Consider the following 26,933-nt stretch of genomic DNA (forward strand, 5'->3'; position numbering starts at 1 on the left):
TTGTCAATTTCTTGGTTGGAGGAAATGGCATAGTGATTACAGGCCCACACTCCACCACACATGTCCAGGACAGCGCTAACATGAAGGCAGTTTACGCCTGACAGGTCCTTCTGCAGGTCCTTTCAAGGGTCTAGCTGTTGCCCTCTGTAGAGCGTGCAGCCAGGTCTGCTTGGAGGTGAGACGCGCACGCGTCTGTTTTCCTTGGTACTTGGTAGGTCTGGGGTGAAGCTGGCCTTTGACTAGCGAGGCCGACCTTCCACGCCCTTCTTGCCGTGTTCCCTTTCACTTGGCTGTTTATTGTTCTTCAAGTCAAGGAAGTTAATGTTGAAAGCAGTCAGGAGCTTCCCCACCCCAGCTTCACAGATGGTAAGGGTCTTGTTCTGTTGTTTATTGGATTTCAGTCCTTCTGCTTCTTACCTGCTGTTTATTTCATTAAGTGCTTTACAGAATTCAAAACGTGGAAATCTCCGTATTTACAACAGAAGCTGCACTGGGCTATCAGGAAAAACCCACTGGAAATTAGGACATTCCTCGTTTCTGCCGCAGGGATGGATCCTCTTACATTATGTTTGTCAAATCCAGACCTCACCTGACTCCCCAAAGACCCACTTCATAATGGCCATGCGTATCTTTGAGATCAAAAGGGGAAGTCCTGGGGCTTCCCTGGTGGCGCCGTGGTTGAGAGTCCGCCTTCCGATGCAGGGGACATGGGTTTGTGCCCCGGTCCGGGAGGATCCCACATGCCGCGGAGTGGCTGGGCCCGTGAGCCATGGCCGCCGAGCCTGCGCGTCCAGAGCCTGTGCTCCGCGACGGGAGAGGCCACAACAGTGAGAGGCCCGCGTACCACGAAAAAAAAAGGGGACGTCCTGCTCCCTCAAACATCGAGTTGTATTTTTCTTAGGGTGACTGAGTAGGAAATATATTAAGTAGCCCTATGTAAGCCTTTGCTGCTGGGGATGTACGCATGTCTAGAAGAAGTTTTGCAATATCGTAAGCTGAGAAGGATCCTCCTTTCATTGTCGAACGGGTGATACATGCATCTCCACACTTACTGTTCACTTCATAAGATGTAAGAGCCAGGAATCAAGTTCCATGTTTAGGCCCTTATTTAATTCTGTGTTCAAACAGTAGTTTAAAAACAAAGCAGGTGATTAGTTATATTATTTATATCATAAGAGAATCACTGCTATTCATTATTGCCATAAATAGTTGAGTACTTTTTATGTCCAGCCAGCTTTGTTTTTTTTTTTTAAATAAAGGGTTTCTTTATTTTGACCCTATTATGGCCTAACTATTTGATTACAGATCCTAGAATCTTAGGGCTTTTGATGGCCTCTTTTTCGTTTTTCAGCAGAGGAAGCAGACGCCTCGAACCTAAGGGACTTGCCCCTAATTTAGAATCCAGAATTTCTCTATGTCCCCACCATTACATTTTTCCTTCACTAACTGCTTCAGAGCAAAAGTACAGAGTTACACATTTCATGTAAAACGTACAAATATTAAATATCTTAGCAGACACCAAACAGTAATTTTGCTTGTGCCTCCAACCTGAGAAAAGCTTTGACAGATGTCGTACCTTTAGAAGGCATTTATTGGAAGCCTGAATCCTTGCTGCTGAGTCCTCTTAGTAAGTTTCGTCAGAAGAATGCAGAGCATCTAACATCTCCTTGATCTTGGGTGTGCTTTTCAAACAGCAAAAGCAGCCTGAGGGTAGCTTCTCTTGCCCCCAGATGGCATGCTTGTGAATGGAAAATTGATGGAAAAGAAGGAGTTGGGGGTTCAAGTACAAGGAAGCTCCCGGTTGGGCATCGTTGGGGGATCTGCGTGGGGATGTGCTTTAATAGCAGAGAACGAGGCCTGCGTGATTGGCCCAGGGATCACAGTAACAGCCAGAAAAGCAGAAAATACACGTTACAGGAAAGGTGTGATCAACACAGGTGATTTATTAGTGCCGGGTTTGTCCATGTGGTTAAGGCAGAAAATAGAGGAGCTGACTCGGCCCCCAGGAGGAAACCGCTCTCAGGAGCAGAGGCCGGAAGGGCCCAAACCACAGGTGAACCCACCCCAGCTGAAAGCCTGCAGAAAGGTGAGCCAGTGTGGGGTGGGAGTTGGGGTGATGTGGCCCAACCCTGCCTCTCCAGAGAAGGGCACCCCTGTTTGCACTGGGGCATCCCTTTCTAGCACCAGGGAGCCTGGTGAATCACGCTTGCTCGGACGTCCATGAGAATGTGGGAGCCACATGTGGTAGCCCGGCTCCTTTGTGCCACAGATGTTTCTCTGAAAAGAGCGTGTTCAAAGAAAGAGGGGCGGGCTTCCCTGGTGGCGCAGTGGTTGAGAGTCCGCCTGCCGATGCAGGGGACACGGGTTCGTGCCCCGGTCCGGGAAGATCCCACATTGCCGCGGAGCAGCCGGGCCCGTGAGCCATGGCCGCTGAGAGCCTATGCTCCGCAACGGGAGAGGCCACGTACCGCAAAAAAAAAAAAAAAGAAAGAGGGGCTTAAAAATAGTGTTTTTACCCCGCCTCAGTCACCTCATGGCCACATTCATCAACCCTTGAGGTCAGGCAGTAGCCGCCTAGGCCTCTCCAGCCAGTCTGTGTCGTGGTCTTCTCTGCTAGTCAGTCCTCTGTGTCCCTAAATCCCATTCCTTCCTTCCTTCCTTTGCTGTTCTCCCTGGCTGCCTGCCCCCTTGGATACTCATCCCCGCCCAGCTTTTCATGCGAGACCTCTGGCAGCTTGCATGTCTTCCATTTCCCCATCAGCCATTGCCTTTCTGCTCACTGACTTAAGGAGTCCTCCTTCCTCCTCCCTCCCTTCCTCCCTCTCCTCTCCTTGACGTGCAGTCAAGGCTCCTCTTGTCCCACACCCCAGGCCTGCAGTACTGTCAGAGATTCTGGCAGGATTGGGTTCTGGTGTGCAGCCAGGGTTGCAAATGAGTGATGTAACTTCCACGACTCTCCATCCCTCCTCCCTACTGCCAGTGACCAATCCTTTGTGCTGAAGACTTTAGGGCTGGTTCTCTGTCCATTTCTGTTCCCCCGCCTGCTGCCATGTCCTCCAAGATTCTAGCATCCTTCTAGAAGTCCCTCCGCACCCTCTAGCCTGGAATTTCCTGGTTCTCTCTTACCAGTCGAGTCATCACCGTCTCTACCCTACTGTAGCCGCCTTGGGCCTTGGCATTTCCCTCTCGGCCCCTCTGTTCTTTGCACTCTCCGCTCCCTCCCTGGATGATTTTATGGGCACCCCGGGATACCACCCCCTGTGTGCTGGTGAATATGTCTGTGGCCCTGACCTCCCCTGCTGCGCCCGCGCCCATCAATTTGCAGAACCTTCCAGCTGCCACCTGCTGATCCAAATGCGTCTAAATCAGTTTTTTCCCCCTCCAGTCTGTGGGCACCCCATCTTCTCATAGGTGTAAGCCCAAAACAGGGGTGTCTTCTTTCCTTCCTCTTGCTTCGTTACTGCCTAGATCCGCCCATGCCGAGGCCCTGTACTCACCCAGTAAACACCCACCTCTCCTGTCCGTCCCATACCTCTGGCTTACGTTCTCATCAGCTCCTGTCTGGACCTAGTCTCCTAGCTGTCCGTGTCTCTAGTCCTGTTCTGTCAGTACTATCCTTCACTGCTCCCAGAGGGGTCCCCCCAAGACACACACCAGTAGCTCCCCATCTGGGCAGGCTCACCTCCTTACCATGACGAAGACCCTACTGGGTCTCTGGCCTCACACCTTGATGCTGCAGGGATTTTGAGTGACACCTGACTTCTAAGCATGCGTCTTGCTGGTTCTGTGACATTTGCTCCTGTGGTTCCCCCACTCGATAGACCATCTGCGCCTGCAGTCTGGCCAGGTCACACACATTTTTTTAATCTGAGCTCTAGGAATCCTTTCTGACCCCTCTTTTTTTTTTAAATTTATTTATTTTTGGCTGCATTGGGTCTTCGTTGCCGCACATAGGCTTTCTCTAATTGAGGTGAGCGGGGGCTACTCTTTGTTGCGGTGCGCGGGCTGTTCATTGCGGTGGTTTCTCTTGTTGCAGAGCACGGGCTCTAGGCACGTGGGCTTCAGTAGTTGTGGCACAAGGGCTAAGTAGTTGTGGCTCGTGGGCTCTAGAGCGCAAGCTCAGTACTTCTGGCGCACGGGCTTAGTTGCTCCGTGGCATGTGGGATCTTCTCGGATCAGGGCTCCAACCCATGTCCCCTGCATTGGCGGGGGGATTCTTAACCACTGCACCACCAGGGAAGTTCCTTGACCCCTTTTCTTGCCCACACGCTTCGTTGCCCTTTTTTTGTTTGTTTGTTTCTTTCTTTCTTTGTGGTACGCGGGCCTCTCACCACTGTGGCCTCTCCTGTTGCGGAGCACAGGCTCCGGACGCGCAGGCTCAGCGGCCATGGCTCACGGGCCCAGCCGCTCCGCGGCACGTGGGATCTTCCCGGACCGGGGCACGAACCCGCGTCCCCTGCGTCAGCAGGCGGACTCTCAACCACTGCGCCACCAGGGAAGCCCCCCGTTGCCCTTTATGTCTGCACTTGCTTCATTGTATGGTCACTGTGTGTGTGAGTTCAGCTTCCCCACTGGGCTGTCATGCCCTGCTCTGTATTCCTGGTCCTCCCAGGACCCAGGCCCCACCCAGGCCAAACGGTAGGAGCTCAATTACCATTGCATCCATGAAGACACGTTTCTGAAGTGCTGGCTTTGTTACTGAGCCCTCTCTCTTTGCCACTAATGACTAATGCTCCAGTTTTTCTTTCTCTGTCCTTCGGTTCCCTTCTGTCAATTAGTTCATAATCTTTACACCAACATTGAAATATGCTCAAGGAGCTGCTTTTTTAAAAAAAGACTGTGCTGCGGGATGTCTTTGTTATTGATATTTTGTGATTTTAAACTGACTTTCAAATGGCTGATCATTTTATAATGGTCTATTGCCATTGCTTGCAACCTTAAGCTGTCTCGAATATGGAAACAGATTTTGTATAATCACTAAATATCCTGGACCTAATGTAGTACCAAGGCTTGGCATGCAGAGAGAAATTTTATTTTTAAAAGATAAATACAAATTTGCATTGTACCAAGGAATTGGTTTTTTCAGGCCCCGAACTTAGGGGTATTACAGTGAGAGACTTAAAGGATGGTGAGGAGACTGTGTCAATTACCTATTGTTCATCTCATGTCCAAACCTGAGTAGATTTTAGCTGTGAGTTCTTCTCAGTTGAGTACTTTAAATCTCTATGTTATAAGATTAAAGATATATCTGAACTTTTCTGTTACCCAGAAAATCCTTTGGACAGTGTTCAATTGTGAATTGGAATTCAAGTGATCCATTTAGGACTGTCCTCAAACTTGTCCGTGGAGGTACATTTAAAGGTTGGAGATGGTCGGGATTTGGGTGGTGTGTTTGTGAGTATGAAGTCGTGAAGCAGTTCAATTTCTTTGAAAGCTCATGTTTTCCCCCTGAAAAAAATGTGTTTGATTTTTTTCTTTCTATTTTATGCTACATATTATAATATAAAAGGATGTTTACTGTTATTTGTCACTGAGTGAAATTGACCTTCAAGAAGACTGTTAGTGGGCTTCCCTGGTGGCGCAGTGGTTGAGAGTCCACCTGCCGATGCAGAGGACACAGGTTTGTGTCCCGGTCTGGGAAGATCCCACATGCCGTGGAGTGGCTGGGCCCGTGAGCCATGGCCGCTGAGCCTGCGCGTCCAGAGCCTGTGCTCCACAACGGGAGAGGCCACAACAGTGAGAGGCCCGCGTACCGCAAAAAAAAAAAAAGAAGACTGTTAGCAAACACCCTAGATGAGGAAAGCACTGCTCTGTAAGATGATGTCTCAGATTATCTTCTTAAATCCTGCACCTCTGCATTTCCTATATGTAGTCATTCCTTCGCTGTGCACTTAGTGAGCACATGCTGTATTCCTGATGCCCTCTGAGGCTTTGAGGCTAGTGATGGCTACAGACCTTGCTTTGGATTCTGAGAGCTCACAGTTTGGGGGGTTGGGGTGGGTGGGATGGGGTCCTCATAGGATGAGCTTTTCCTCGAATACACATACAAACACGGGCACATGCAAACACACAGACAAAGACTTCCTGGCTCAGCTCCCATGGCCCCTCCCCCTGGAGCTTTTCATGGTCCTTTTGGGCAGAATGATAGCTGCTTCCTTTGAGTCTTGGGACCTGTTTGTGACCTCTCAGTATTTTTGTTTCATTTGTATTAGATTCGTCTCCTACACACGGCTGAGTTCCCCATCAGCATCTCGTTCACTACCATGGTAATAATTATGCAATAGCTGCACGTTGACATGAAAGATTTCTTAATGGTTCTGGGGGCGTGGCCTCACCACAGTGGAATGGGGGCCATGCTGGATCCTCCATGGCGTGGCTTCCTCCAATTTGCGTGGGGATCCAGAGTGGATTCACACTCTCCCTGTCGCTGGGTAAGAGCATTTTTAAGGACTTGTGTCGTTTTCACTGAGCTCATACTTCCCACCCCAGCTTTATTCTATTTCCAGTATCATCTACTTGTTTTTAAAGCCCCATGGGTGTTGTGGGCAATTACTACGATCCTTCCATCTTGATTTTTATCCAGTTTACTCCTATGGGAATATAAAAGTGTGTCAGAAACAGTAGGATATACAAAATCATTAGCCCTTTTATTATGAACTGTGGTTGAACAGTATGTGAACCAGAGAGGAGCTGAACTACAATGGAGCTTTGAGCTTTGCCTTATTCACAGCTCTACTTCCCCAAAACTAGAATAGGCCTGTCTATGTGGGGTTTCTTCCCTGCCATTATTTTGCCTGGCTCCTTACATTTGTGTCCAAAGAGGAGAAGGTTTTGAAATGACTTCCTTACTTTTAACCCCAGCTATAAATTCAGTCTTTGCAGCTTTAGACATTTGTGAAGGGTATAAAGACCTTAGGAGGAGAGTTGAGACTCCAGAATGATTAACAGTTGACATGGTCCAACCACTACTGAAGGTGATTGGGGAGCACCCTGTGCTCAAGCCAGTCGCCCCGACTTACACAGGTCATTAAGAAGCTTGTACTGTGGAAGCCCACTCTGGACTCGAGTCTTTTAAGCCACAGATCACAAAAAATACAGGTCTACCTTGAATGGTTTATTTCACTTAAGAAAAGAAAGATCATGGCTCTGTTCTTTTTGATGGAGAAACAGAACTTTTTCTTTGAGTTTTGGTTGACTTTGAGTTTGGGTTGACTGATGGGAGTTCTCAGGCAGTCTGAGCTGCTGTCTTCCCCGTACACCACACCCACAATATAAGGCCTGCAGTTTCTAATTTCAGTTTCTTTAAACGTAGTGCCTGTGAGAGAGTCAGAATGCAGAATCCACCCCCCCCCCCCCGCCGTGTTTGTGAAGTGGAGACCCTCCCCCAGTCTTCTCATGTTTCACCCACGTTTAACTTGAAGTACCTGTAGGGTTTTTTCAGTTGAGCCACCTTATAGAGTGTTGCTTAGTTATCAGAGAATCAACAGCCTTCCCCAAACACACACACACACACACACACACACACACACACTCACACACACTCATTTCATCGATTTCATAACATGTACTTATATATAATATAAAATCAAGTCCAACTTCCATAAACAGGTTTGAGAATAAAACCAAAGGACTCAGATGGTGTGAGGAGAAAAGCACAGATGTACAGGAGAAGAACTCTAGTAGCCCTGAGCGTTCAAGTCTCTTGGGCAGTAGTCAGTGTGGTTTAAAATTTCTAGCTTATTCAGCCCAGAGCACTAATAAAAGAGGCTTCTGCTGTGAATGGCTACTCTGTATAAGGTAGTAGAGAACTGGGAAGAAAGAGAGCTGGTGTTCAAGCCCTCCAACACAGCTGTGTGGAACAAATAAAAATAATAACAGTGATTAATTTTTTAACGCTGTGATTTAAGATAAACTTGGGGGGCCCACAGAGGCTACTACTAGAGGTCAGAGTGGTCAGATAAGAAAGAGCCCAGGTAGCTGAGAAAATTTGAGGCTTCCCCCGGGCCTTGAAGAATTACTGATTTTTTAAAAACTTTAGTTTTTAAAAAAATTGTGGTAAAACATACATAATATAAAGCGTACCATTTAAAAGGGTCTAATTCAGTGCCATTAAAGTACATTCACAACCATCACCATATCCATTTCCAGGACTTTTTTTTTTTAATCATCCCTAACAGAAACCCATTAAACAATAACCCTCCATTCCTCCCTAGCCCTTGGTAGCCTCTATCCTACTTTCTGTCTCTATGAATTTGCCTATTCTTGATACCTCATATAAGTGGAATCATACAATATTTATCCTTTTGTGTCTGGCTTATTTCACTTAGCATAATGTTTTCAGAGTTCATCCATGTTGTAGCATATGTCAGAATTTCGTTCCTTTTTATGGCTGAATAATATTTTGTTTTATGTATATACCACATTTTGTTTACCCACTCATCTGTTGATGGACAACTGGGTTTTTCCACCTTCTGGCTCTTGTGAATAATGCAGCTATGAACGTTGGTGTGCAAGTATCTGTTTGCATCCTGATTTCAATTCTTTGGGGTATGGTTGAATTTTATACTAGAAGGAGGTTACAGAGGGTATGTTGGTATTTATCGTGAACTATTGTTAAAATCTTGCATTGTTGACTGTTCCTAAGTGCCCTTTTCCTCCCTCATTTGTGCTTCTTGAGAACAAGGACTGTTTCCTAGGTCCAGCACTTAGCAAGGTACCTGGGATAAGTATTTGCTGAATAGGTCCTGGAGTTCCTAGCCCAGAGCCATCATTCATTATAGTACTTGGTCCCCAGAATGGTGGGTTTTGCCATCTGTCATTTTTGGGGGGGCTCATTAATTAACATGTGTTCAGGAAACAGAAAGCAACTCTTGATATTTTTATTAGCCAAACATAATTAGGGAAGTATATGTTCAAATGCAAAGGGTCCTGATACAGATAAAACCCAATTCAACAAACGTTTGTTGAGAACTTGCTATGTACCAGATATATTTCAAAATGTGTGATTCCAGAGCAATTTCAGAGGCCAGTTGGAATAAATTATTGGTATTGATTTTTTTTTTTTTTTTTCCCTGTGGTACACGGGCCTCTCACTGCTGTGGCCTCTCCCGTCGCGGGGCACAGGCTCCGGACGCGCAGGCGGCTCAGCGGCCATGGCTCACGGGCCCAGCCGCTCCGCGGCATGTGGGATCCTTCCGGACTGGGGCACGAACCCGTGTCCCCTGCATCGGCAGGCGGACTCTCAACCACTGCGCCACCAGGGAAGCCCTGATTTTTAAATATAATAAAAGTATGTGTGTATATATGTCTGTGTGTTTGTTTATATACATACACACACATATATATCTTTTAACAGGAATCTCTAGTTTTTTTTTTTTCTTGTGAGAGCATTATTTGGAGACAAGAGAATGATATCCACAGTCCCATTCTGATATAAACTCTATTTTCATTTTATAGTATGAGTTTGAGGGTTGAACTTATCATTTATTTTGAAAATAAAACCCTGAATGTTTCTGGTGGGGATTATTTAAAAAATTTATTTTTTAAAACTAACTCTAGAAGTAAAGTGCAAACTAATGATATCAAATTTGGAGGTATCCATAGTAGTTTTTTTTTTGTTGTTGTTTTCTTTTGTTTTTTTGCGGTACGTGGGCCTCTCACTGCCGGGGCCTCTCACTGCTGTGGCCTCTCCCGTTGCGGAGCATAGGCTCCGGACGCGCAGGTTCAGTGGCCATGGCTCACAGGCCCAGCCGCTCCGCGGCACGAACCCGCGTCCCCTGCATCGGCAGGCGGACTCTCGACCACTGCGCCACCAGGGAAGCCCCTCCATAGTAGTTTTAATGGATGAATTAAGCCACTCCCTTTTCTTAGTGGAGCAGCAGAATAGACAGTTGTGCTCTTTTGGGGATAGGTCGGAAGACTGTTAACATCTGTTACAGGAGCTGGGTGTTTTGGAACCTGTCCTTCCTCCAATCTTTTATATGTTCAGGGATTGAAGGGAATCTTTTTTATGACTATGCTAGGGGAAAAAGTACAAATTAGGATCCTTACCCTGAGGGCCCTAAGACCTTGCAGTAGGTAGAGAAGGTAAGATACAGATGTAGACCACTGTGGTACAGCAGTAGAAGCCAAATGGGTGATGGGGCTGAACACGTTAGAGGGATTTAGTGGGGACAGGTGATCACGACCTGGAGTGGTTAGGGAACAACAGCCATGAAGACTGGGCTTTCCATATGACAAAGAGGTGAATTGGTGGAGTAGCTGTGTCCTGGGGACGTGGGCAGAGAGATGGGCATAGCAAGGACTGAAGAGTGTTTGCAGCATCCTTAGCCTAAGGGTCTGTCTGACTGGAGAGGCAGGTTGGGTCCAGAGGAAACAGCTAGAAATTAATCCCGTGAAAATGCTTTGTAAGCCGCACATGATGTCAGTGTTAGCTGCTGCTGCCTCTGTTAGGGGTTTTGAGGCTGGGAGTGGGGTTGTTGAAAAAGTGGTGTTTTAGGCTGATGGGTCTCAGGGTTATGAGGTTGGATGATTTGGGGGTGGGGTGAGTGGAGGCTGGAGGCATGGAGATCTTTCAGGAGAGGGTGTTCTCTCCATGACATTGTAAGTGGCTAGTCTGGGGTGGGACAGCAGGAGTGGAAAGGCATACAAGGATGTGGGGCAGAGGCTCTGGGGAAAGATTGCTATGATTTTACTGCCAAGGAGGGCGAAGTAGGCAGAAATCTGTTTGGGAAATGATGGACCCATTCACATCCATAGGAAGTAAGTCAGGACTGATTGGAGGGAAGATAAGAGATTCTGTTTTTCGAATAATTGTCTCGTATTTATTATGTGTTTTCTATGTGCCTGGGCACAATTCTGAGTGCTTTACATAACAGTTTTATGAACAGGTGCTGTTACTATCCCTACTTTCAAGATGAGGAAACCGAGGCAGAGATGATTGGTAACTTGCCTAAGGATCACCCACTTAGTAAGTGGTAGAGAGAGCCAGGATGCAAATCTGTACAGTCTTATCTCTAGAGATTATCATACTAACTGAAGTAAGTCAGAACGAGAAAGATAAATACCATATGATATCACTTATATGTGGAATCTAAAGAATGACACAAATGAACTCATCTACGAAACAGAAACAGACTCACAGACATAGAGAACAGACTTGTGATTGCCAAGGGGAAGGGATGGAGTGGGAGTTTGGGATTAGCAGTTGCAACCTATCATATATAGGATGGATAAACAACAAGGTCTTACCATATAGCACAGGAAACTAATTTCAACACCCTGTGATAAACCATAATGGAAAAGGATATGAGAAAGAATATATATGTGGATACCTGAATCACTTTGCTTATAGCAGAAATTAACACAGCATTGTAAATCAACTGTACTTCAATAAAATAAATTCAAAGACAATTTAGAAACCTCAAAAATTGAGTCAAGCTCTTACCTAGGATGCTTTATTGCTTCACTGTAATAACTAGCATTTATTACAAACCGCAGTGCTGTGTTAAGCTCCTTGCGTGTATTTATCGCATTTGATTTGCATTAGGACTCTGTGAAATTAGGGTATTTCTATCATCATTTTCCAGATGTGGAAACTTGGGCACAGAAAGCTCTAGTGGCCTGCCTTAGGTCACACAGCTAAGCCTTGCCTACGTTGGGGTGGCAGGTCTCCGGAAGTCAACAGTATTTATTCAACCAGGTTGTAGTATCTGCATATGCCCTTAAGACCCACTCATGAGAAGATTGAATTGATTGAAATATATTGCAATATAAATTCTTGAGAATTTTTGGATTCAGTTTACTGTCAATGTCGCTCATATGGACTAGGAAGTACTCCTTTTTTTTTTTTTTTTTTTTTTTGTCCGTGCCACGTGGCTTGTGGGATCTTAGTTCCCCGACCAGCGATTGAACCCAGGCCCACAGCAGGGAAAGCACCAAGTCTTAACCACTGGAATGCCAGGGAATTCCCGGAAGTATTCCTTTTTTAAAGGGGATAAGTAATTGAAATAATAGCATCTCTATTTACCGCTGTGCCCATTTTCATTATTTAATGCACTGTACGACTTTAAAAATAATCCTAACCGCTTCATTCCCACATTCTGGCTCCTCCATTTAGATGCTCAGTCTAGAGGGCACAGAGTCTCGTCCATAGCACGTCTCATACTGTTGGTGCTCAGTAACATTTTTTTTTTTTAACATCTTCATTGGAGTATAATTGCTTTACAACGTTGTGTTAGTTTCTGCTGTATAACAAAGTGAATCAGCTAAACGTGTACATATATCCCCATATCTCCTCCCTCTTGTGTCTCCCTCCCACCCTCCCAGTAGGTGGTCACAGAGCACCGAGCTGATCTCCCTGTGCTATGCGGCTGCTTCCCACTAGCTATCTAGTTTACATTGGGTAGTGTATATAAGTCCATGCCACTCTCTCACTTCATCCCAGCTTACCCTTCCCCCTCCCCGTGTCCTCAAGTCCATTCTCTACGTCTGCGTCTTTATTCCTGTCCTGCCCCTAGGTTCTTCAGAACCTTTTTTTTTTTTTTTTTAGATTCCATATATATGCGTTAGCATACAGTATTTGTTTTTCTCTTTCTGACTTAACTTCACTCTGTATGACAGACTCTAGGTCCGTCCACCTCACTACAAATAACTCAATTTCGTTTCTTTTCGTGGCTGAGTAATATTCCATTGTATACATGTGCCACATCTTCTTTATCCATTCATCTGATGGTGGACACTTAGGTTGCTTCCGTGTCCTGGCTATTGTAAATAGAGCTGCAATGAACATTGTGGTACATGACTCTTTTTGAATTATGGTTTTCTCAGTGTATATTCCTAATAGTGGGATTGCTGGGTCGTATGATAGTTCTATTTGTAGTTTTTTAAGGAACCTCCACACTGTTCTGCATAGTGGCTATATCCATTTACATTCCCACCAACAGTGCAAGAGGGTTCCTTTTTCTCCACACCCTCTCCAGCTGACCTTGTATGTGTGCGGGGGGCACGAATCCCAGGCACATGAACCGTTCCCCCCATGATCCTGCAGAAGTAGCTGAAAGCCCCCCAGGGGGCTCTGGTATCCTGGTGCCCCAGCCCATCTCACGCAGGTCATGTGTGAGTCAGCCTTTTGTATTTTTCGTGGCACTCTAGCCACTAATGTGCTCTTCCTCTGGCAGTCTCAGATCTTCCTCTTTTCATCTCAAATCCTTGCTGTTGGGTTCTGTGGCTCCTGCCTACCTGAGGACCAGAGCTTTTCACTGGTTTCCGTGAACCTAGTTGACCTCTGGTATCTCACTGTGCATGAGTGTCTCCGTGGTATATATCTCTGGTACCTGTCTGTCTTTTCTTTCTCCTCTTCTGATATTGTGAAAATCCAGCCCACTTCTTTTTCTTTAGACTAAAGCTAAACCTTGTACCTTTGTTTCATTATTCTGACATTGAACACTGTGTACTTTAAGCTCTGGAGTGTAAGGACTGTGTGTCCGTTTATGGGGATTTTCTCCCAGCACCTAACAATGCTTTTGTAGATCACAGGTAATGAACAGATACTTGCCTTCATGCTACAGATGCAGGCGTGCACAAATGAATGAATGAATTGGCTGCTGTGAATTTTCTAAGGTTCAAGTTTCATATTCAGAGTCTATATCTTTAAACTAGTTTCCTATGTAGGAAACCTCTCTAGGCATTAGGTAGGTAGATCAGGCTGCAAACCAACATAGGCCAGGAAATCTCATGATCTGATCATTAAAATAAGATTTTCACTTTATGACTTATTATTTGAAACTTCGAGATAGTCCTTTTTTGATGACCATCACCATATAAGGAGAATTGCATAGAAATAACTGAATTCACAAAGTTTTAAGAAAAAGCCAAGTTAATCATGATCATGTACATTTTGCTTAAAGAGTGACAGCCCAGTAGTTTCTTTTTTAATAGTGTAAGATTTTGTTTTTGTTGTTTCTGGACTGGGTGTCAGCATGTCAGTATCATTGCAATGGCCCACGTGAAGAGTGGAAACTTGACCCCGCTCTGTGTTTAACCCAGCGAAGGCCATGGCATCCAGCAAGTCTTGGCTTGTATACCAAGGGTGACCCTCAGGGTTAATTGAGGGTTGCAGAAAATAACTTAATTTTCTAGATGAACTTGAGAAACTTTAAAAAGAACTCTCTGCCCATAAATAGCTGGGCAGCTTTGTCCTATTTTTATTGTCGAGTACACAGAAGATGGAAATCAATATTGGAAGAAATCCTTATTTCGCCTAAGAAAAAGATCACATTCAACACGATTTTCATTTTTCTTGGCAGGCTCTTCTCAACCATCTGTGAGTCCAGGGGAACTGTCTCCACCATCCATCCATCCGGCAAAATCAGAGTTAATTGTCAGTGTCGGCGATGAGATTAGGCTGTTATGCACCGACCCAGGATTTGTCAAGTGGACTTTTGAGACTCTGGGTCAATTGAGAGAGAAAACACACCCAGAATGGATCACCAAGAAAGCAGAGGCCACAAATACAGGCAATTACACGTGCACCAATGAAGGCGGCTTGAGCGGTTCCATTTATGTGTTTGTTAGAGGTAAATGCTCAGCTTTCTTTGATGCTATACTTAGAAAACTTTATATCCTGTCCTTAATTAGGGATGACATACACATGGCTGAGTCATGGATAAAATATTACTGGCTGGGTCTAGGAAGCATAAGACAAAAATTTTTATTGTTAGTTTCCCCCATCTTTTGATACATAGTGGCTTTGGGTATAACTCCAGCTGGAGGTCTGCAAGGCTGTGTAACTCTTCCTAATGAGATTACAATATGGTTTAGCCCATTTGTCCTGGTGATGTGAGTAAACCCTGAGAATAAATTAGGCCCTTTGGGAAGGCGGCATTTTAATGCCTTGAGATTCCAGATACTCCCACTTAGTAAAAACATTTCAGGGAACTAAAGGCCTCTAAAGGCCTAAACAGACCAAAGCTTCAAATGAATTGACCCACTTTTAGGGAGTAAATTCCAGAAAAATAACTCAGTTGGCTAAGCACCTCCTGTCCTTCCTAGGTTCTTAATAGAAGTCAGTTCATTCATTTAAAAATTGTGACCTTTTAGAAACAAAAGGAAAATGTGACGGTTGGATTTCTGAACCTCATCTCATGTGATGAATGCAGTGATTCATCTGTGTTTGTGCTTTTAATATCCTTGTCCGGAGGAAATTTCCTAGGGGGCTAGGGGCAGGGATAAGGGAGGAATCTCTTTCTGCTGATGTAAAAACTGAAGCACTTAAAGCTTAAGAGACAGACCCACATTATAGGAGGATAAATAGTTTCAGTTCTAGTCCTGGGTTTGTACCTGGCCTGGGATTGTCCTTGCAACCTCATGCATGGTATTGTGGAAGAGGACCGAATAAACTTATCCTAGATTGTGGATCTGAGCCACCCCTAGAGTCACAGTTCCTCATGGCAATGCTTGGATAAGATCGCCTGCGCTGTCTTTCTTATGTAATTGTTATCAGGGAGACAAAATTGTGCAAATTCTAGTTCTGTCAAGGGTTAGTAAAATTGACTCTCATGTTCTCTGTACAGAAGGTTGCCGTGAAACTGACGCTGCCTCTCCTTAGTTTATCTTTTACTCTTTCCTGGGTGGGTCGCTGCAAAGAAAGACGCGCGTTGAAAAGCCACAGCTAGCCTCCGGGTTTGGTTCCATAATTGTGGAGCCAACCATGTTCTGTTCTTTGACATTCAGGAAGGTACTCTGTAATTTCCAGGTGGTAATGAAGTATCATTCTGCTTATTAATAGGGTGGGTAGACAGCTGACTAAATAGGGAAACTGCTGCATTAGCCAAATCAGTCTCACAGGGCTCACAGATTTTCTTGATGGGGGACGTCATCCCCAATAACTTAGGACTATACTTAATTATTACCAATTTAAGATGTTTGGATGCTTAAGTAATTTGTCTTAGACAGCAGTGAAGGAAATTGGGGCATTGCTATAGGAACTATGACTCAAGTGACTGAGAAAGAATAGATGGAAAATTAACCAGCTATAGCCTCGAACCATATTTCAGCCATTATGAGATAATTTGTTTGCAGAATAACTTAGTAAGGCTGGGAGGTGCATAATTTGTTTTGGAAAACTCTTTGAAAATTGGTCAAAATTCTATGATAAGTATATTTCAATTATGTCATTGATTTTTGTGGAACACCCGGTTTACAGATGGAAAGGACAATTAAAAAATATTTTAAGTGTAATCTGTGGGCCCAACCCTGTATCTGTATTACCTTTACACAGTAGAGGCGGCAGCATATTGTGTATACAGAATGAGGTTTGTATTTGCTTATATGAGATCCTAGTCGACCGGAGGCTTTCCCAGTCCATGCCTGGTGTCCTGGCATAATTATTAAGAGTACCCCTTTCAGTCACAAGTATCCTGGTTTGGACGATCAAGTATTTGCCGTAGCATTTCTGAAACTCATAAGCTCCCCGTTTGCATATCGGTTTATTTGATTTCTAGAAGTTCTATTTATACATACCTTTCAAGGAATATGAATAGAGTGGGGCCCACGTGTTATTTATACTGTGTGGCCTCCTGATGGTTTTCTAGATTCTATTCAGAAACTGGAGGATCCTGGAGACTGGGAACTCTGGAAAGAGGCCCCCGCAGAGGGGTTAGGGTTTTGTAGGAATGAAAACACTGAACGACAATTGTATGATGATTCAGTTTTGTTCATTTTCAGTCTTAATTGTACTCTATTGTTACTTATAAGCTGATTGAAATTTATCTTAATGAAGAAAGAATTGTGTGGAAAGTCCCTGTGCTCAGGGTGTTCAGCTGGTGGTTCTTAGGAACTTTCTGAAACCCGTGTTGTTACAAACAATGGAGATGCTGGTAATTCTCTCACTATATAAGGAAAAACATCTGGACCCCTGCAGCTCATTCTCCACATTGATGTACTCTGCACTGTTACTACTGATTATCATCCAGGCTTCAGGCTGACCCATGGGGTTCCCATATTCCTTTCTTCTTAGCACATCTTGAGTACTGATAACATGAGTTAGTCCCCTTTTTAAACATTTCTTATTTTTTTCCCTTTCGTCTCATTGAATACCCTCACATGACTCCTAGATCGTGGTCATTTTGCCTGCCTCTAAACCTCTATGTTCTTCTTTTTTTTTTTCTTTTTGCGGTACGCGGGCCTCTCAACTGCTGCCGCCTCTCCTCCTGCGGAGCACAGGCTCTGGACATGCAGGCCCAGCGGCCATGGCTCACGGGCCCAGCCGCTCCACGGCACGTGGGATCCTCCCGGACCAGGGCACGAACCCGCGTCCCCTGCATCGGCAGGCGGACCCTCAACCACTGCGCCACCAGGGAAGCCCTGTATTCTTCTTTTAATTCATAGACTCTTTCCCATGCTTCTCCCTTAGTCTTGGAGGCGTAGAGTACATATTTGACTTTGAAGTCAAGCACACTTGGGGACAAATGAGGCAAGTTATTGTATCACCAGAGGGAAATTATTTCACCTTTCTGAACTAAATAGGTCTTCTTGCTTGTTAAATAGATTAAAAAAAAAACCAAAAACATATGATTAATTCGGAAACTGGTACAACATGGAAGTATATTTGGACACTTTTCAAAAAAGTGATAAAGGCTCACACAAAAGTAGAAGTTGTGTCAATTAGATAAGATCAAAACAAATTACAGGTGGGACAGTGGGTGGGAAAGTCCTGAACAAGGTATAATTCCACTTTTTCCCACCCTATTAGATACCATCAGCCTGGCTTATTCTTGGCCCAGTTTCTTTGGAGTGTTACCTGCTGTAGAAAAAAAGTAACTATTACAATAAAATATTCCCAGAGCTTTAAGAGTTCAGATTGTGGTATCGGTCAGACCTGGCTTTGAGTTCTGTCTTGCCATTTCTGGGCTGTGTCACTTAAGGAGAGTTACTGTTTTTGAGACTATAGTTTATCGATAAAATGGTGATAATGATAGCGCCTGTCATATAGGGGTGTACTGAGGATTAAATGAGAGTGAGAAGTGTGTAATGGTCCAGGCTTAGTGCCTGACACATGGAAAGCGTTTACTAGGTGTTAACTCTTCCTTATTAGTATGACTCGGATAAATTCTACTCTTGTTTGCAAAGAATAAAGTCAGCAGCCATTTGGGCCACTAGGGATTGTTGTTATGAGCGGCAATATTTTAGATTTTTATAAAATGTTTTCAGTGTCTGTGACCAGCCATTCAAACTACTAATTGTTGATATGCTGTAGATCCTGAGAAGCTTTTCCTGGTTGAGCTTCCCTTGTACGGGAAGGAAGGCAACGACACGCTGGTCCGCTGTCCTCTGACAGACCCAGAGGTGACCAATTACTCCCTCACGGGGTGCGAGGGGAAACCTCTTCCCAAGGACTTGACGTTTGTCGCTGACCCCAAGGCCGGCATCACGATCAGAAATGTGAAGCGCGAGTATCATCGGCTCTGTCTACACTGCTCGGCGAACCAGAAGGGCAAGTCCGTGCTGTCGAAGAAATTCACCCTGAAAGTGAGGGCAGGTATGGGCCCTTGTTTGCTTTCTTCTGGGAGTCGGAGCATCCTTTGATCTAAAAGAAGACTTCTCTCTTCTCACTGGTCCAACTCAGTATGTCACTCAGGTAGCTTCTTGGATCGTTTCGCCCAGCCTCAAAATAATGCTGGCTGCTTGTGAATACTTTATTTCACAGCCTCCATCCCATGTGTTGGGTCCATGACCACCTCCAGCTGGGTGTGTCTGCCAGGGATGGGCATTCAGATGGTCCTGGGGACGGTCTTTAAACCTACTGACGTCAGGACATCCCAAAGTTTCATAATTGCACAAACTGTTCCTTCCAAGAGAAACTCATTGGGAAGCCTTAGTTACACTGAAAAGATTAGCATACAGATAATTCACTCCTTGATTTACTATTGATCTATGAATTGATTCCTCCTCAGCTATTTAATTTTAATACCTCTCAAACTATTCACAATCTGAGGAGGAAAGTACCAGCTGACTTTGGACCTTGTTCTTAATGTGGCATTATGTAGAATATTTTGATAGCTGGAAGATACCCAGATTTTTGTATTTCAGAGATCATCTAACTCAACACCAGTTGGCATTTAGCTATTGAGTAGTTTTTATTAAGGCTTTTGAAAAAGGATGCTCTTTGGAATTAAGGCAAGTTTGATTATTTAAAACCTGTGATTTTAAGAAATAAGACGTTATTTTTATAGCGCGTGGGAAAGATGCCTGTTTGGTTAAAAGAATATAATTAGTTGTTGGTCACATTCTCATGAAACCAGCAAGTCAAATAAAGATGAATGCAGCTTCACTATGCCAGGGCTTCTACCTATTTCAAAATAGCATTGCCCAGGATTATCATAATCTCAAAGTAGACAGTCTATCTTTTTCACTCGGTGTTAATGAAGTTACTTGAGGGATGTACAATTTCATTGCTGATGTCTTCAAATATACAAGTAATACAGATCGGTTAGTACCCTACTTTATATCTTATTTAAAAGACCACAAAGTGAGCTGAGGAAAAATGGTAAGTTAAAACGTTATGCTCTACTACAGCCAGTTATTTGAGGGCCACGTTTCGTTTTATTCTAGCCATCAGAGCTGTGCCTGTTGTGTCTGTGTCCAAAGCCAGCTATCTTCTCAGGGAAGGGGAAGAATTTGCAGTGATGTGCTTGATAAAAGACGTGTCTAGCTCTGTGGAATCAATGTGGATAAGGGAAAACAGCCAGGTGAGTGGATTGTTTTCTCCATTTGCCTCAAAGTATCATTCTCTCTGTGTGGGAGAGTTGAAGGTTTTTCTTTAAAAGAGTCCATTTTTAAAAAAAATTTATTTTCTTGAAGTAGAGTTGATTTACAATGTTGTGTTAATTTCTGCTGTACAGCAAAGTGATTCAGTTATACATACATATACATTCTTTTACATATTCTAGAAAAGTCTGTTAATTGTCCTGGGGATGGCTCAGCTGGTGTGTCTGTCAGAGGTGGAACTCTCTGGAGTGTGTACAGATGATGTGTATTTACCCCTTTCATTGCACCATAGGTAGATGTGTATATTCATTATGAGTAACAAAGAAATGTCATTTTGTAAATTTATTTTGAGAAAGTCGTAGAGAAAACTTCAGACTTGTTATTACTCCATGCTGTTTCTTTTGAATGACTTTTGTGGGGGGAAAAAAAAATTAATGGTTCAGTGAGTAACTACCTTGATTTTTAAAGCTACTATGGCAACTGTTCAGACCAGATTATTTAAAATATTGGGGAAAGTTGCCAGTTTTTTTCCTTCCATATTAAAAACATAAATCAATGGTCTCAGATGTCAGCCAAGAAGCCCTTCCCTCTGCCACAGAGAGGCCTGTCCCTTTGAGAGATTTCTTTTTGTATGCATCTGATTTCCTCCTTTGAGCCTGCTTACCCGAGATCAGGTTGCTAATGGTTTTCTATTTGTTTTAGTCGCTATTAATAAAATGGCTGTCATCAATCTGAAACATTTGGACACGTTTAGGTTATCATTCGTTTAACAAATGCATATTGAATGTCTACTGTATGTCAGATACCGTGTTAGGCATATCTTAAAATTAAATAAATTTTATCCAGTTATATTTGAAGGTTTTTCTCCCTCTCTAATACTCATATTAATAACAAGGTCTTTAAAATGTCCGGTTTCCCTAATATTTTGCCTTAAGATTCCCATTGACTGAGTTTTTTTTTAAAGACGCCAACTGTACTTGAACATTTGTTACTTTTTAAAAATAATTAATTAATTTATTTATTTATTTATTTTTGGCTGCGTTGGGTCTTCGTTTCTGCGCGAGGGCTTTCTCCAGTTGTGGCAAGCGGGGGCCACTCTTCATCGCGGTGCGCGGGCTTCTATCGTGGCCTCTCTTGTTGCGGAGCACAGGCTCCAGACGCGCAGGCTCAGTAGTTGTGGCTCACAGGCCTAGTTGCTCCGCGGCATGTGGGATCTTCCCAGACCAGGGCTCGAACCTGTGTCCCCTGCATTGGCAGGTGGATTCTCAACCACTGCGCCACCAGGGAAGCCCGTGACTGAGTTTTTAATAATTTTTGTTTGAATGATCTTGGCCAAGTAGTTAATTTGCTCTCATGGTAGTTTTTCCTGAGTACACACATGCGTATTACGTTGGAAGAAAGGAAATACTGTCTTTTCATCCTCCTCTTCCTCTTCTTCCGCCTCATGCTCTGTATTCAACATTGGCAGTTTCATGCCTGTTTAGAGAATCCTTTGCTAAACAAGTAACTATGGTGATTAGCGTAATGCAAACCATTATGATGGCGTTCATGTAGACCAGTGATGGATACCTTGCTAAGTGAAGCCTGCCACTAACAGGAGAATGGAACCAGTGGGTCAGAGAAACAAGTCCTATCATAAAACCAACAGCTTACACATGAATTTCTGACTAACCCTATAGAACACAGTCCCATATTAATTGCCTTTCTATGATCCTTGATTTCAGATGAGAGAACAATTTACGGGGTGCGTAACTGAGCCTCTCCATAGCTTGAAAATTAGCCTTTTTGAGATGAGAATTAAATTGCCCCAGGCAGTTTGATTCTGAACCACTTTTTCCCAGGAGTCCTGCATGCCATTCCCAATTAATCCGCTGGTGCTGGTAGATAAGCCTGCAGTGTTGGGAACTCTTTGGGGAAATCCCAGTGAGCACCTCCAAGGGTTAAGGAAGAGCAAATCACATGCAAACAATATGTAATGTGTGACTTGCAGATGGGGCTCATGGCTGTATGCCAGGGTTCCTCCATGAATCTTTTATTGATATCCTTTGGCTTAATTTGGAATACCTAGCCCTGTTATAGCACTATCAGATTCTTTCAAAAATCCATAGTATTTGATCTGGATCATTTAGAATAAGTTTAATTCACAATGAAATTTAGGGTAAAACGACTCTTGTGGTATTTTTGCAACTGTTTGTTTTAAAACGTAAGAGAGTCTTGGAGTTTATTCAACACTGTGAATCTTGGTTAGCTTTTCTAAGGCTTCTAAACCCTCGTATTTTTGCTTGCTTTTATTATGATCTTTGACAGTATCCTAAATTATGGCCTTCGGGTTTGGGTGCTGATGATGTATCAATTATTAACAAACTATTCCTTCTAGCACCAATGTATTCATTGTCCTGTTTAGCTCCCTAAACAGGGACTCCTGGGCTCTTGCAGGAACTAGAAGGAAGATACCAGGAATCTAGAATATAGTCTGTGACCTGTCCATTGTCACTCTGCCTTTGCCGAGGAGATGTCTGTATGATGGACTGGAAGAGGCCAGAGAAAAATGTCACTTCCCCTTTGTCTCTTCTTAACAATTACTCTTAGGCAGGAAAATGTCAGCTTTCTGCCAATTATTAGAAGAATCTCTTAGAAGGGATTATCTTCAAGTCGACATAGTGCTCCAAACCGGAAAGGCCTTTAAAGACCTTTATTCTCTCATTGCCTTTTAGAAACAAAAGCTGAGACCATAGTGGCATCCTTGACTTGGCCAAGATCTCAGTTAGTTAACCAAGCAGGTTTCTCTTCTTTTTGATTCCAAAACATTCAACTTTGGCAGTCAGCTTTTATGTATGCTTATTTTAGTGAAAAAAATTTCCAAAAATATAATACCATGAGAAAAAAAGAGAAATAGCTAGAATTCTACCACTGTACATTAGCAGCGCTGTGCAGTAGAAATAGAATGTGAGCCTCCTATGTAATTTAAAATTTTCTAGTAGGCACATGACAGAGTAAAAAAAAAAAAAAAGTAAAATTGATTTTAATGTATTTTATTTAATCCAATATATCCAAAATATTTTATATAATTAACATTTAAAAAAATTTTTTTTAACATCTTTATTGGAGTCTAATTGCTTTACAATGGTGTGTTAGTTTCTGCTTTATAACAAGAGTGACTCAGTTATACATATACATATGTTCCCATATCTCTTCCCTCTTGTGTCTCCCTCCCTCCCACCCTCCCTATCCCCTCCCTCTACGTGGTCACAAAGCACGGAGCTGATCTCCCTGTGCTATGCGGCTGCTTCCCACTAGCTATCTATTTTACGTTTGGTAGTGTCTATATGTCCATGCCACTCTCTCACTTCGTCCCAGCTTACCCTTCCCCCTCCCTGTATCCTAAAGTCCATTCTCTAGTAGGTCTGTGTTAGCATACAGTATTTGTTCTTCTCTTTCTGACTTACTTCACTCTGTATGACAGACTCTAGGTCCATCCACCTCACTGCAAATAACTCAATTTCATTTCTTTTTATGGCTAATATTTCATTGTATATATGTGTCACATCTTCTTTATGCCTTCATCTGTCAGTGGACATTTAGGTTGCTTTCATGTCCTGGCTATTGTAAATAGAGCTGCAATGAACATTGTGGTACATGACTCTTTTTGAATTATGGTTTTCTCAGGGTATATGCCCAGTAGTGAGATTGCTGGGTCATATGGTAGTTCTATTTTTAGTTTTTTAAGGAACCTCCATACTGTTCTCCATAGTGGCTGCATCAATTTACATTCCCACCAACACTGCAAGAGGGTTCCCTTTTCTCCATACCCTCTCCAGCATGTATTGTTTGTAGATTTTTTGATGATGGCCATTCTGACTGGTGTGAGATGATATCTCATTGTAGTTTTGATTTGCATTTCTCTAATGATGTATGATGTTGAGCATTCTTTCATGTGTTTGTTGGCAATCTGTATATCTTCTTTGGAGAAATGTCTTTTTAGGTCTTCTGCCCATTTTTTGATTGGGTTGTTTGTTTTTTTGATATTGAGCTGCATGAGCTGTTTGTAAATTTTGGAGATTAATTCTTTGTCAGTTGCTTCATTTGCAAATATTTTCTCCCATTCTGATGTTGTCTTTTCATCTTGTTTATAGTTTCCTTTGCTGTGCAAAAGCTTTGAAGTTTCATTAGGTCCCATTTGTTTATTTTTGTTCTTATTTCCATTTCTCTAGGACTTGGGTCAAAAAGGATCTTGCTGTGATTTATGTCATAGAGTGTTCTGCCTATGTTTTCCTCTAAGAGTTTGATAGTGTCTGGCCTTACATTTAGGTCTTTAATCCATTTTGAGTTTATTTTTGTGTATGGTGTTAGGGAGTGTTCTAATTTCATTCTTTTACATGTAGCTGTCCAGTTTTCCCAGCACCACTTATTGAAGAGGCTGTCTTTTCTCCACGGTATATTCTTGCCTCTTTTATCAAAGGTAAGGTGACCATATGTGCGTGGGTTTATCTCTGGGCTTTCTATCCTGTTCCATTGATCTATCTTTCTGTTTTTGTGCCAGTACCATACTGTCTCGATTACTGTAGCTTTGTAGTATACAGTCTGAAGTCAGGGAGCCTGATTCCTCCAGCTCCGTTTTTCTTTCTCAAGATTGCTTTGGCTATTCGGGGTCTTTTGTGTTTCCATACAAATTGTGAAATTTTTTGTTCTAGTTCTGTGAAAAATGCCAGTGGTAGTTTGATAGGGATTGCATTGAATCTGTAGATCGCTTTGGGTAGTAGAGTCATTTTCACAATGTTGATTCTTCCAATCCAAGAACATGGTATATCTCTCCATCTATTTGTATCATCTTTAATTTCTTTCATCAGTGTCTTATAATTTTCTGCATACAGGTCTTTTGTCTCCTTAGGTAGATTTATTCCTAGATATTTTATTCTTTTTGTTGCAATGGTAAGTGGGAGTGTTTTCTTAATTTCACTTTCAGATTTTTCATCATTAATGTATAGGAATGCTAGAGATTTCTGTGCATTAATTTTGTATCTTGCTACTTTACCAAATTCATAACATAAAAATTTTTGATGGGATATTTTACACTACTTTTTTCATATTAAGTCTTTAAAATCTGGGACATATTTTATATTTGCAACACAACTCAATTTGGACCTACTACATTTCAAGTGCTCAGTAGTCTCAAGTGGTTAGTCCTTACAAATGCTATATTGCCCACATTTTTTTTCATGTTTATTTTCTCTCTCCCCTCATGCATATGTATTAACACATGGTTGCTGTCTTAAGGTACACTCATTTTATGCTTTTTACATAAAAGAAGCATTTTTCTTATTTTCACGTATTCATAGTTTTGATACCTGGTATACATTTAGGTCATCTGCAATTTTTCACCGCAGTAAATATCTTGGACCTTTTGTTTTCTGTTGAGTTGTTTCCTTGAGATAAATTTGCTGGAGTTGCTTAGTGGTCTGAACCATGCTTCCAAGTTGCTTTCCAGAAGGACTGTTCGGATTTACAGTACTGTCAGAATGGTCTAATGCTAATAGGTTCACCATAGCCTGGCCAGGGAATCACCCTTGATCTTGTTTCATGTCAATATCAGCTCCTGTTTAGTTTCTTTTTTAGTTGCTTCCCTCCCCCCATCGTAATAGGAATGTGTTCATGTTACAGAAAATTTGGAAGATGCAGAAAGCTCTATGCTATTTCTTTCAATCTTCTCAGAGAGTGGTTATAGTTTATATTATGGTTGTTTCCCCATGACGTTTTCCATACAAGAAATCTCTCCATGTCTTATCTGCAGATAAATATTAACAGTGGCATGGTGATATCACAAGAGTAAATGCACAACCTTTTCTCTTCAGCTCATGTGTAAATAATTGGGGATTTTGTCTTATATGTCTTATATACTTTAGAACTCCCTTTAATACTTGCCAAAATTCTGCTGGGTAAGAACTATAGGATGAATTTTCGAGTTAGTCTTAGACACTGTAAGTCTATTTTTATTCATGAAAATAATATAAATGTTAATATAATAGAACGATTGTTACTAGTGATGTGTTTTCTTTCAACCAGTGGGATGTAGAATAGAAAAAATATATATATAACAGGAAGTATTGATAGGATATAAATATGCTGACTTTTAAAATATCAGTGTCCTGTATTATTTCTTATATAAGAACTTCTAAAATTTGGCACTGTTAAAAAATATTTAGCACTGCAGAGAATTTGGAATTACGTATGCTGTGGTTATTAAGAAATGAATTTTCATTTTTTACAATCATCAGTAATAACTATCTTTCAATATAATCCTGTAATATGAAGTGTTCCAATGACAGACTTGTCATGATGTTTTATTATACTTACTTAAGTAGTGTATAATGAATGCTAATACGGAGAAGTTAATTGCTGCTATTTTTAATTTATCTAGGAAAGATCCTGAATATAAATTTTATGGTAATCTTTGATTTTTTTTTCCCTCTCCTTCTGAAACCAGCAGACTAAAGAACAGGTGAAGAGGAATAGCTGGCATCAGGGTGACTTCAATTTTCTTCGTCAGGAGAGATTGACTATCAGCTCAGCAAGAGTTAATGATTCTGGCGTGTTCATGTGTTATGCCAATAATACTTTTGGATCAGCAAATGTCACAACAACCTTAGAAGTAGTAGGTAAATATCTCTGGGAATGGATAAATTACTGGCATAGTGAATGAAGGAATTACTAGATGGTTTCCTTTTTACGTTAATGGAATGTTGAACAGATTCTTAGGGTTTTTATTATTACTGAATGAATGGATGAATATATGAAAGAAAATGATCTTCGTAGCCTCTTCCAACTAGAGCACAAAAGCAAATTCTACCAATTTAATAGAGGCAAGTGGAAAGTTGTAACTGTTTGAACATGTCATTCTCTGCTTACCTCCCCTACCTCAACAAATAACAATGTAGGTTGAGCCTTTCCAGAAACTCTAGTCCTTGCTGAATGACTTGACTTTGGAAATGGATGGAGACTTTTCTCTGTGGAGGAAGGCATATGCTTAGAGCTTAATGTATTTCTCTGAATCTTCTGGTGAGGTTCCTCAGCCTTTTGGTTTATCGTTTTATGATTCATGGGCTCTAGTCACCCTTTGTAGCAGGAAGGACTGAATTGGCTTCTCCTCCTCAGTACACCCCTGACCTCAC

General features: G+C 42.5%; 1 protein-coding gene across 1 annotated transcript in view; it reads left to right on the forward strand.

Annotated features, from left to right (window-relative positions):
* KIT (KIT proto-oncogene, receptor tyrosine kinase) overlaps positions 1-26,933 on the forward strand; it is an 85,873-nt gene that overhangs the window by 22,839 nt on the left and 36,101 nt on the right. Inside the window, exons 2-5 of the mRNA XM_030880558.2 lie at positions 14,307-14,576; positions 18,257-18,538; positions 19,612-19,748; positions 26,249-26,420. Of these exons, the coding sequence (XP_030736418.1) occupies positions 14,307-14,576; positions 18,257-18,538; positions 19,612-19,748; positions 26,249-26,420 (861 nt within the window). The remainder of the gene's footprint in view (positions 1-14,306; positions 14,577-18,256; positions 18,539-19,611; positions 19,749-26,248; positions 26,421-26,933) is intronic.

This window comes from Globicephala melas, chromosome 5 (genome assembly GCF_963455315.2).
Source record: "Globicephala melas chromosome 5, mGloMel1.2, whole genome shotgun sequence".
Taxonomy (NCBI): Eukaryota; Metazoa; Chordata; class Mammalia; order Artiodactyla; family Delphinidae; genus Globicephala; species Globicephala melas.